Here is a 12411-nt window from a genome sequence, read left to right as displayed (position 1 = left end):
ATACAAAATTCTAGCAAGTCAATTTCAATAATTTATACAAAGGGTGATATATCACATACAAGCAGGGTTCATCCAGGAATGCAAGATTGGTTTTTAACATGAAGATGTAATATATTGACAAATTGAAAAAGAACACCATGCAATTATCTTAACAGAGATGCAAAAAAAGCATTTGAAAAAACCCAATATCCATTCCCAAATAAAAACAACTCTAAGCAAACAAGAAACAGGGAACTTCCGCAACTTCATGAAGGCCATCTCCTCTCTACCTACGGCGGAAAGCATACTTAATTTTGAAAGACTGAATGTGTTTTCCCCTATGATCAGGAACAAGAGAACAATTTCCATCCTTACCACTTTTTAAAATATTTTACTTATTTATTCATGAGAGACACAGAGAGAGCAGAGGGAGAAGCAGGCTCCCTGTGGGGAGCCCAATGTGGCACTCGATCCCAGGACTGCGGGATCACACCCTGAGCTGAAGGCAGACGCTCAACCACTGAGCCACCCAGGTGCCCCCTTACCACTTCTATTCAACATTGGTCTAGCCAGTGTAACCAGGCAAGAGAGAAAAAAAGCGATCCAGGTTGGACAGGGAAAATAAAACTGTCTTTATTCACAGAGACCATGATCATCTATGTAGATACTGATGGAATCTATAAGAAAGCTATGAGAATTACTAAGTGAGTTTGGCAAAGCTGCAAGGTACAAGATTAATATACACAAACACTTGTGTTTCTATATACTAACAACAAACAACTGGACAATTTTTAAAATGACACGTATAGGGACGCCTGGGTGGCTCAGTGGATAAGTGTCTGCCTTCAGCTCAGGGCGTGATCCCAGGTCTGGGGATCAAGTCCCACATCGGGCTCCCCACAGGGACCCTGCTTCTCCCTCTACCTATGTCTGCCTCTCTGTGTTCCTCGTGAATAAATAAAATCTAAATAAATAAATAAATAAATAAATAAATAAATAATGCCATGCATAATAGCAACAACAACAACAAAAAAAGTGAGATACTAAGGGATAAATCTAACAAAAGATTTCCTCCCCAAATTGATCTGGAGATTCATGACAATCCCAATAAAAATCCCAGAAGTCTTTTTTGTAGAGTATGTTAGCTGTAACAAAGATAGTATGAAACTATATAGATAAGCAGTCTGATTTTAATTTTAAATTAAAATTAAACATGAAAAGGTCTTGGAAGAAATGCCCTAATACTGTCAACTGGGGTTGGCTGTTTTTGGGTTACAGGGTTTAGAGGATGTTTATTTCTACTTTTATCACTTTACAAGTTTTCTTAAGTAGATATATATTAACCTACATAATAATACACATTTGTTTAAGCTGGCTACCAGGGGCCCTTGGGTAGTTCAGTGGTTGAGCAACTGCCTTTGGCTCAGGGCGTGATCCTGGGGTCCTGGGACTGAGTCCTGCATTGGGCTCGCCACAAGGAGCCTGCTTCTCCCTCTGCCTATGTCTCTGCCTCTCTCTCATGAATAAACAAATCTTAAAAAAAAAAAAAAAAAAAAGCTGGCTACCAAATGACTATTCTGCTTTGTATAAACCTGTGTTACAACTAAAGATACTTCCAAATGCAAATCGTGCAATACAGAAACTATCCTAAACATATTTAAGAAAATCTAATATACTACAAATCAGATATTAGGATAGAGCGATTATTTTCAGAAATGACCAGGCGTTGGAAGTTTCAGCAGTGAGAAGCGGGAAATACACTTACCGAGAGCCTCAGAACACCAAAATTGGCAAAATCATAAATGAGTATCTGATAGAACAGTTCTTCACTGAAAAATAAAAATGAAGTGACTTTAAGGAAATGCTCAATCCATGCCTGAGATCCAAGCAGTCATTGCAAATAGGAGAAATAACCCCTGAAACATGAATGGGAGAAAGGGACGGTTCTGCCTGCTGTGGAGGCTTCCTGACAGGCTGTAGGCTCTCAGGAACTGGGCCCCACAGCAAGCTCCAGCCAGGGCTTCAGCTGGCGGCCTCCAGCCAGGGCTCAGAGCACTAGATCTAAGTCTCTAAGTCACCCATGCTCTGTCCCACCCACTGGCGGTTAAAAGCTGTTGAACGCACCCCGTAGGTGAAATTTAAGAGTTTTGTTTGCTTATCTTTTCCCCCCACTTACAAAGAATCCTATAAATCACCTTTTTTTCTTTTTCTTTACAATTACCATTAAAAATGGTACGGTGTGTATAGGGAAGGCAGGAGACTTACTAAATAATCACCAGGACACCCAAGGCAGAATTAGACCACCCCGGTGTACAGTGTACGATGAAGCACTAGCTGGCAACATTCCAGAAGCAGCTGTGAAGTATGCAACACACTGACCTCCTTATACAACATAGTGCTGAAATAAATGGTACTTTCTAGTTTTTAGGCAATACGGACCACAGTGGTCTATTTAAAAACTTGTTCTCATTATCAATCAAAGTAGACAAGGCATCTGCTACACTGGCACTATAGTGGGGAAACTGAGGTACCCAGTGAGTACCTGACTTGTCCCAGGTCAGAGTTAATAAGGTTGAAAAGGGAAGAGCTGAATCCAGGTACTGCACTCTGATCTTGGTTCTCCATCTGTTTCTTTTACTTTCTCACTGGGAAATCACTCACATTTATTAAAAACTGAAATTCTGGGACTGGCCTGGCATTGTTTGTAAAATGAAATAATCTGAACACAATGGGATTTGTAGTCTAGAAATGTACTTATATGCTGGAAAAGAAAGAACAAAGATAGCTGAATTGCCAACATATTAATAAGAGAGCCCAGTGCATAAGCCAAAGGATTCTCAAAGATGATAGACCTTGAACAGAGCTGCACCAAAGGGCTAAAAAGGGTGAGTCCTGGGATGCAAAGATGCATGTGTGCCAACAGTCAGCTCTGGACCAGGGCAGTTTCTAGGTGAGGGACATCAAATTGGTTTTTATCTTGTGTGCCACCCCCAAGCAACATAAGGCAGCTCCCTTGCTCACTGGCTCAAGAAAGCACTGAGGCAACAACAGGGCTGATGGGAAAGGGTCCCACAGAGGACAGGTGATGTCTAATACATGTCCCATCTGTGCCACCTATTTGAGAACATTTTTTTTTAAGATTTTATTTATTTATTTATTTATTTATTTATTTATTTATTTATTTATTTATGATTTTATTTATTTATTCATGAGAGACAGAGAGAGGCAGAGACATAGGCAGACAAGTAGGCTCCATGCAGGGATCCTGATGTGGGACTTGATCCCAGGACTCTGGGATCATGACCTGAGAGCCAAAGGCAGATGCTCAACCATGAGTCACCCAGGTATCCCTGAGAACATATTTAATACAGGTTCTAGACTCACTAGGAGCTCATCCACCAAGGTCTCTGGAAACAATCAATAGAAAGGTTGCTGGCTATGGGCTGGGCAAAGAGCACCACTGAGATCACCCCTCCCATGGTTGTCAGCCCTTCTGGCTCATGTGGTAACTCTCGCCTTACTCAAGGTGAGAGTAAGCCTTGGCTACATTCCCTAAGGAAGAAAGGGGGCCTTAGGTCCTCTTTCTCTTGCATCCCACAGTACCGTGCTGCACATAGCAGATGCTAGAATTCTCTACTGGCACTAAGCCCGTCAACACCTGGTTCAACCACAGTCGTCAATGTTTAGTAAGGACCAAGAACCTACCAAACATTAGGCTTCCCTGTCATTTTCTACCCTCACAAAACCCTGCAAGCTAAGTAGTAATTTCTAAATCTTGTAGATGGGAAATCTGAGACATAGTTCAAGAAAGTACATTGTCCATAATGACATAAATGGTAAATGCCTGAGCCTGGATTTGAAACCCTCTGTCCCCCAAGTCTGGGACCTTTCCAAACACCTCATAACGCTGTTCCTAGCTTTTGGTGCCTGTGCTTTGAGAACCATTCTTCTAGCAGGCCTGCTTCTGTCATGACTCACTCATTTACCTCAATTTGGTGGTGTTGAGAAGGTATAACTTCGTCTGATGCTGAGCCAGGGCCCACTGAGGATTCACGCAGCCCACAAAGGAGTGGTTATGCAGCATCTCTCGGAGTGCTGGAAAATGAAAAGCAGGTAAGTCATGGCATCCCACCAACACCTCTCTGCAGCCCAAAACACCAAGCCCCAGAGCTCAAGACAACAAACAGGCCACAATGTGCATGCCTGAAATGTACCTCTTGCTGAAAACAAATACAAATGAGGAATAAATTATAACAGATCTTTCAAAATACCACAAAAAACTGCCCAAAGATAAAGGACTACTTAAAGATCACCACCTAGGGCAAAGCAGGAAGCCAGAAAAGTGCTGCAAGCTCCGCAGCCAGCTTTACTCAAAGGTACCAGAGGGACCTCAGGAATCATGAACACTACTTTTTGTAGGCTCTGAGGTGTGGAGAAAGAAAAACAAAAATGGTTTGAAATGAGAAGTCTAACAGGAGACCATTTCCCCAGCACAGGAAGCTGAAATGCTAGCGGCTGTTACCCTCAGGCAAAAAAGAAGAACTACTGCTATGTCCCAGGCCCCAGGGCAGTGAGCCAAACTGCCCACCCACCTCAAGCCTGGATCCTGGGAGTAAAGCATAAAAAACATCACAGCCCTGAGAATCTGTAACCATGAGCTAGGCCTCACAGCCAGGATTCACGCTAAGTGTGTTGCCTAAAACCTCGTGGGGAGATTTTAGTTTAATGTGATTCAGGACTGACTGTTCCTCCAGGTCCGTAACAGAATGAAATGCAAATTCTCTGTGGAGAAATTCAGTGTCAATCCAGGCTTCAAATTATCCCCCACAGATAAAATACCAGGAGCTAGCAGTAAAAAAATTACAAAACACACAAAGAATGCACGAAGAATTAGAATCCAGAAGAAACCACACAACCTCTGCAAAGGTTCAGAGACTGGAAATACCAGCAAGGAAGAGAAAAATAAGCATGTTTAGTATGCTTAAGAGGGATTAAGCAATGAATAAGTAGCAGAAGACTAACAAATGATGAAGATCTCCAAAAGAAGCTGAATTTCTAAAAATTAAAAATATAACAGTTGAAATTAAAAATCTAGATAAAGAGGGATCGGATCCCTGGATAGCTCAGCGGTTTAGTGTCTGCCTTTGGCCCAGGGCATGGTCCTGGAGTCCTGGGATTGAGTCCCACCACATCAGGATCCCTGCCTGGAGCCTGCTTCTCCCTCTGCCTGTGTCTCTGCCTCTCTCTGTTTCTCTCATGAATGAATAAATAAAATCTTAAAAAAAAAAAAAAAAAGATAAAGAGAGGAAATCAGGACAGAGAAACAGGAAAACTACAGAAACAGCTTATGCAATGTGGAGGATAATAAATATATAAATCAAGTTCCAGAACAGAAAAAGGGCAGGGGGAGATGTTGAAGACAAAAATATCTGATAGTATCTGAGAAGTGATGAAAGACACCAAGCCTCAGTTCCAGGAAGCCCAACAAAACCCACACCTGGCACACAGAAATACTGCATGACACTAAAGAGATCTTAAAAGCACTCTGAGACAAAAGAGGGATTCCCCACAAAGAATAAAATATAAAGCTGACAGCTGGATTTTCAGCAGCAACAGTGGAAGCGAAAAATGATAGAACACCAACTTCGATGTGTTAAGAAAAAGTGACTGTCAATCTGGAATTTTAAACCCAGCAAAAAAACACTTTTCAAAATGAAGATGAATTAGACAAAACAAGTCAGTTGGCCACCCAAGGCCCCACTACAGGATGTGCTTCAGGCAGACCATGAAAGATCTAAAGGAAAGAATTACGAGCTAATAATATTTGCTACGTCCAAACAAACTGAAAGTAACAATGTTTTATGGAACTATTTGATACCCACATGAAAATTACATGAATCTAACACCCTACACCAAAGATGAATTCCAAGAAGACTAGGGATTTACATATAAGCATTTTAGGAGACAATATAAGAATGTGCCTTTAATTATCCCAGAATTAGAAAGCATCTCGTAAATAAGATTTAAAAAGCCAATCTGTAAAGAACAATTCATAAAATCTGCCTATGTTAAATCTAAGAATTTCTGTTCATGAAATGAGTATTTGTTTAAAAAAAGAAGAAAATGGGTAAGTCCTAAACTGGGGGAAGATGTTTTCATGTAACTAATATGGAACATATCTGGAATATATGAAGAACTCCTCAAATCAGTTTGAAAAGACCAAAAACCCAACAGAAAAATTGGCAAAAAACTAGAAGAGACACTTAACAGAAGGAGAAATATCCTTAAATTTATAGTAACCAGGGAGAAGCAAATAAAACCACCATCAGTTACCATGTCACAAACATTAAACTGGTAAAAAAGAATCTGTCAAGATCAAACCCTAGAGAGGAAGGAGAACAAATGCAACTTCTGTATCCTGTTGGTGGGACCAACAATGTGTGTACATTTATCTGACCCCTTTGAAAACCAGTTTATCATTGTATGACCAACCCAGTAGCAGCTCTCCGGAGTATATGCCTACAGCCAAGCTTCCCAATATACACCAGACTCTCACTCCCTCAGGGCCAGGAGCAGGCCAGGGCATGAGGGGGTGGGGATGAGGCAGCATGAGCCCAAACATCCTTCAACAGCAGAATGAACAAACATGCAGTCACTGTCACCAAACGGAATTGATTACACAGAAAAAGCAAACCAGAGCTGTATACAATAAGATGGATGGATCCTAGGAACATAATAATGTGTGTGATATCTATTTATCTATATATCTATATATATCTATAATATCAAAAAAAGCCCATACAGTATGATTCCTTTATGTAAAATTTAAAACTTGCAAACTAAACACATTTTCTAGGGCTACAATATGGGTGCTAAAATGTATTAAAAAGAAAAGAAATAATAATGACAAATTTAAGATAGTGGTTACCTCTAAGGGAGAAGGAAGGGTACAGGTTAGGGAAGAGTACCCAAGAGCTTCAAAGGTGATGAAACCTACAATGCTCTATCTCTTAAACAAGTGTTCATGTTTTTTCTCATGTGGATCCTATGTATATATTCTATAAATTTGATTTTTTATTTACCAATACATTGTGTGTACATATGTATGTAATTAAAAATACCACCACCATAAAGAGGGGTAGGGGAAGAGGGTTTGGAGACCACAGGGAAGAGTCTGGGGACAGCAATAAGCATAAGCAATGTGGTATGCACCACATTTTCACTATACCTTTTTTTAGCTTGGCCACAACAAATGAATTCTTATATTGTTACATTAGTTCTCTAACACTCTGTCCCCCCAACCCCCAATAAAAAGAGGCTTATTTTCTTCATTTTTAGAATGAAGTGTTCCCCTCTGTTCCCACTGGAAACTCAATGTCTCTACAGGATGTACTGTGTAGGCGGAAAATGATTATTTTAAAAGCTGGAGAACATCAAATAATCTTGAATAATGAGGCACTGGAGAAAAGAGAAAGCAGTGTAATCCACTAAAAAAAGGGTCAGAGAGTTTTCCATACAGATTTTTCATGGAACCCTCTGACGCATCCTAGCTACCAAGGTGCAGCTTTGCCAGCCTGGGCAGGGAAGGAATGAGGCATCTGCTGGCCCTGCGTAAGGCTTCCAGAGTTGCTCTTTCATTCAGGCAGGACTTTTCTTCCCTCGGCTTCATGAGGCTACTTGGGCCTCTTCACGATCTCTTATCAGGACCTCAAGGACCTCTATTTCATTCCTCCTCTAAATATCTTCACAGCATTAGAAGTCTGTGGGCATTTCCCTGCCATTGTGCCAGCAGCAAAATGGAACAAGATCCTTCCATGCTTGAAAGCCAAACCACACATCTTGAGTTCTCAGTGGAGGCCCTGGGTCTCAGCCTGTTTTTCTAAGAACTGGCAAGTAAAGCCAAACCCGAAGGAAGCACAACCAGTCCCTGAGTTCTTAATACCATGTGCAGAGCAGAAGCTCAGCACCCTGGTGGACCGCCTTACAGAAGTCCCATGTGCATAGCCTCTGGCTGTTGTCTCACAGGATCCAGAAGCCCTCCCAGGCATGTCTCACCCTGGGCTCTGCTGAAGCGGCCTTCCACCTCTGTTACAGAATATCTTTCATTTTACCTTATGTGGGCAGCCAGTTACTTACTAAACACTCCCCACAACACTGTGCTATCCCATACGGCAGGGGTCAAGGCTCATTCACCTCACTTTCTGCCTCAGGGCTTGCACCGTGCCTTTTGTTCAGAGAACATACTTGACAAATGTTTGCCAAGCTGATTTCACGTGCCAAAAGAAATGATCATCTGGGGACAAGCCATACAAGTTCATACAACATACAAGTTCATACAAAAGTATGAACACTGAGACCCAGGACCGTTCTCCAAAGACCAAGGAAATAGAATTGTTGGGTGAAATATTAAACACATTCACATTCAAATGACAGCAAAAACACATTACAACAGTCCTTGTCCTCATTAATTAATAGATCAAAACTATGGAACTAGCAAGTAGATTCAGTCATTACTAATTTGAGATGAGCCTAATTCCATGAACAACTGGGGTACTGGGCAAAAATTAACCTCACTGGTTGACTGAAAGTGACCACTGGGGATGGGGAGATCCAGCAGACTCCAGAGACTGTCTTAGTGTTCAACTCTGACATCCTTCAGAACAAAGATTCACCTCCCATGCTCCTCCTCTCAACCATTTACACACTGCCTCAGGACATACGTTCTGCGTGCACCTGCCAGGCCCTCTGTGGATGCCAGGGGTGAAATGGTGGGCGTGACAGACACGATCCCCGCACAGACAATACATGATCAAATCATCACACAAAGAAGCACAACCAAGAATTCTGGCACAAGGAGAGCGTCCCTGACCTCCTGTGGGGGAGCAGCTGCATCGTTGGTCTGTTAAGGCAAGTGGCCTACTTCACCATATCTGAGCTCCAGGGAAATCCCTATACTGCATTCCCCTCGAGGACCAGGGGCCCTGGGTGTAAATCACACACCAGCGGGCAGGACCCAAGGTAGAGGTCCCCCAACCTGGGACGGAGGTCTGACCTTATGAAGCACACACATGGTAATTCAGGTGCTTATCACAAGGGCCCAGTAGAGGCTATAGCAGTGCTGTCATGTGGGAGGGCAGGAAAATAATGCCCCAAAAAGGTGAATGAATTTCCGACAGGCTAGGGAATGGTGCAGCTGGCAGGAGCTCCCACAGAGCCCTTCCAGCTCACTCCATTTGCATGTGACAGACAGTGCTCCTTCTGTGAGACCCTACACTGGCACATCTGAAACACTGGCTTCAGTTGGCATGATCAAATCGCAAGGTGCACCCGCCCACACAGGCAGCTGGTTTGCTTAGCATCTGAATCCTGGGCCTGCCACCTCGTGTGCAGGCCTTGCCAGTTACCACCCGCCCTCAATGAGGTGTGTCCCCAGGTCAGTTTCTGATTGTTTGGATATTCCAACTCATCTGTCCTCTTTTGTCCTCTCCATTTTCCATTCCATGTCCTCACCTTCAAAACAGGTAACAGCAGCTGCTCTGCCTCTCTCACAAGATGATTCTAGAATTACATGAAACAATGTGTACAAATACACAATTTGGGAACATTTAGATTATCTGAGCCTCAGCAATGGGCTCCAAACCTTATCAAACTTGACACAGATTAGCTTTACACTGCACTGAAAACTGTGCAACTAGTCAGAAATTTTTCAAAATGCTAACTTTAAATAGCCTGCTTTACATAAGGGATACAAACCCTTAAGGAGGACTCAGTAAATGCCAAAGCTGAGGGAAGCTATCAATTGAATCTACTGTGAGTGAGCCTGCTAAATAAATCAAGGAACAGCCAGCCCACTTCTCTTGCATTATTTAAAATGGTTTTAAAAGCTCCCAGCTTGAAAGCCAATAAACAGAAGAGCAACCGGAGCAAATCTTCATGGAAACAAAAATCAGAGGCCACTGGGCAGCTCCTTCAACAACTGGCAAGACCCTGGTCACAGGAAGCTTTTATTCTGCCCACATGCAGACACCTACAGCTCTGCCCACATGCAGACAAAGAAAGGTCCGGAGTGCTGAGAGAAGAGAAAACAAACAAGGAAAGGCAAACTGAGGCCTTGCTGAATGAACTCATCCAAACAAGGGGAGATGGTACAGAGAAAAATGTAAGGTGCCACTGAGCCACGGCAGTGCTTCAGAGGGTGGAGGATTAGTGTGAAAAGTGCTACCCTGCTCCTGGCCACTCGAGACTTTATAAGCTAATCCAGATCGTCATATTTTAAGACACAGCATTAAAACACAACTATTTTACTAAGGAAATGTGCTACAGGTGAAACACAGCAAGGCCATGACTAAGCTGTGTAGACACACGCAGAGCGGCTATCTGGAGCCTGGAGTAGTGCCGTCTACACCTGGAGCATGACTCCTGGACTCACTTGGGGCAGATGGTTCTTGGGCCAAGTTGCTGTTCTACTCCTCAATCCCTGCTCAGTTTGTGCCTGGGACACGACTGGCCCCATTTAATTCCTAAAACCACGTTCTTAGCGAGTTTTGAAGTAACAGGGACCAAAACGCAGCTCTACTTCAGTATTCTAAAAAGCTATTTCTGAGGAAGGTGATCCTGATTTATGACTTTGACTTTGGGATATAAAAATATCTACTGACTTCTTATGCTGTAATAGCTGTTTCACTTATATTTTACCTCTAACCAGCATAATCATCTTCAAGGGTAAAACTAATCCCATTTTACAGATGAGGAAAAACCGAGGCACAGCAATGTTGTTACAAGTTTAAGGTCGCACAGCGGAAATGGTAGTGCCAGGATAATCCACTCGAGGCCCTCCAAAGCCTGTGTGCTCTCGAAAGAGCACACCCCACTCAGGCCACAAATCAGAATCTTGTGGGACATCACACTGCTTTAAGATAAAAAACAAACTGAAGATTATTTAAATGAATGCTTTACTCCAGCTAACTAGGATTTAGTGAGAATACTGATTAATTATAATTAAAACCAGAGACTACTTTTTCCCTTCCTAGTTGAAAACCGCCTTTTGGTTGCTGTTGCTGCTGCTGTAGGTGAGAAGAGGGAGGTGTGCTCAGCACGCTGCAGTGGCCACCCTACCATCTACATTTCCTGCATTATCCTAAAACTCCATATTAGCAGTCCAGTCCTCTGGGGCCCTGACAGAGCACAGCATTTACATACTCTCATGTCCCCGCTCGTTAATTTCTTCCTGGAGGCTCAGAACACTGGTGAGGTTGATGATCCTCCGTCGAGGGGTACATGCTGCTGTCATGTCCTTTCGGGAATCATCTTCCACCATTTCTACATCAGAGCTTTCCCGAGGCCTCTTTCTGCAATGAAGATAAGGAGCCCACAGATCATGACTACCCTTTAAAATTGTTTTTTTTTTTAAGTCATCCAAATTTTGTATGTTGCATTTTGAACAGGGAAGAGCTTCTCATGCTGACTCTGCACGTTTGGGGCGGGGGTCCTTGTGCAGGCAGTAGACTAGCAAGATCAATCTGTTCTCTGGCACACTGCATAGCAGAGGATCCTGAGTCCCCCCGGCTGCAGCCAGCCACTGTGCACAGCAGGACACCAGAGTCACTCGCCTGTGGAGCTGCAGGGCCTTGGGCATATGTGCCTACCTTGCTGAGTCTCACCCGTTCAGTACCCCCCTCAGACTGTGACAGCACCAGCTCCAGGCAGCCATGCACCAGACAGACAAGGTGATGGTCCTCACCATGCTCACTTTCTAGCTGGGGAGTCAGACAGCCACAGAAAAAGATCATTTGAAGTGGAAGAAAAAGCTAAGAAGAAAAGTAAACAAAGTAACAGGATGATGGGGCAGTGAGAGGGCCTCTGGTAAGAGGCGACACTGAGTGGAGGCCTGAGCAACAAGAAGGCAGAGTCTTCCTAGACCCAGAGCACAGGGACAGCAAAGGAGGGAAGCTCAGGCAGTTGGCGTCAGCCACAAAACAGTGTGGCCAGAGTGGGCCTCGGGAGAGGAACCAAATGGGAGGAAGGGTGGGTGCACCCTAATAAACGCAAGGGGAAGCATTGGTTTTCAGCTAAGGAGTGATACATTCTCATTTCTGGTTGCAGAGATTTCTTTTGACTGCTGTGTGGTAAAGAGCTGGTGGTGTTACTTCCCCTGGTGACAGAGAGACACATAACCCTGCCCTGCAGAGTGGCTAAGAGCATGAAATGGGATAATGTATGTAAAGTATCCAGCACGTCGTGGGTTACCCACAAGTGGCAGCACCCTTTCTTACTCCCTGGAAACATCCCAACAAGTCGTCTTGCTAGACTGGCTTGGCAACGAGGAAACTGGAGTCAAGTAACTCGTCCCACTCCTCCGAATTCCAGCAGCCACTCAGCACCAGGGTTTCAGTGGCAGGCCGCTACACAGATGCTCGCCTACAGCAGGCGTCT

The 12411-nt window shown here is 43.5% G+C and overlaps 1 protein-coding gene across 5 annotated transcripts in view; it reads right to left on the bottom strand.

The window, feature by feature from the left end:
* MLH1 (mutL homolog 1) overlaps positions 1-12411 on the bottom strand; it is a 49038-nt gene that overhangs the window by 10646 nt on the left and 25981 nt on the right. For all 5 annotated transcript variants that reach the window (XM_038570370.1, XM_038570372.1, XM_038570374.1 and 2 more), the window contains exons 13-15: positions 11179-11327; positions 3966-4074; positions 1745-1808 (exon numbers count right to left, since the gene is read on the bottom strand). In XM_038570370.1, the coding sequence (XP_038426298.1) occupies positions 1745-1808; positions 3966-4074; positions 11179-11327 (322 nt within the window). The remainder of the gene's footprint in view (positions 1-1744; positions 1809-3965; positions 4075-11178; positions 11328-12411) is intronic.

This window comes from Canis lupus, chromosome 23 (assembly GCF_011100685.1).
Source record: "Canis lupus familiaris isolate Mischka breed German Shepherd chromosome 23, alternate assembly UU_Cfam_GSD_1.0, whole genome shotgun sequence".
Classification (NCBI taxonomy): domain Eukaryota; kingdom Metazoa; phylum Chordata; class Mammalia; order Carnivora; family Canidae; genus Canis; species Canis lupus.
Note: the sequence above shows the minus strand (reverse complement) of the source record. Positions and strands in the feature narration are given on the sequence as shown.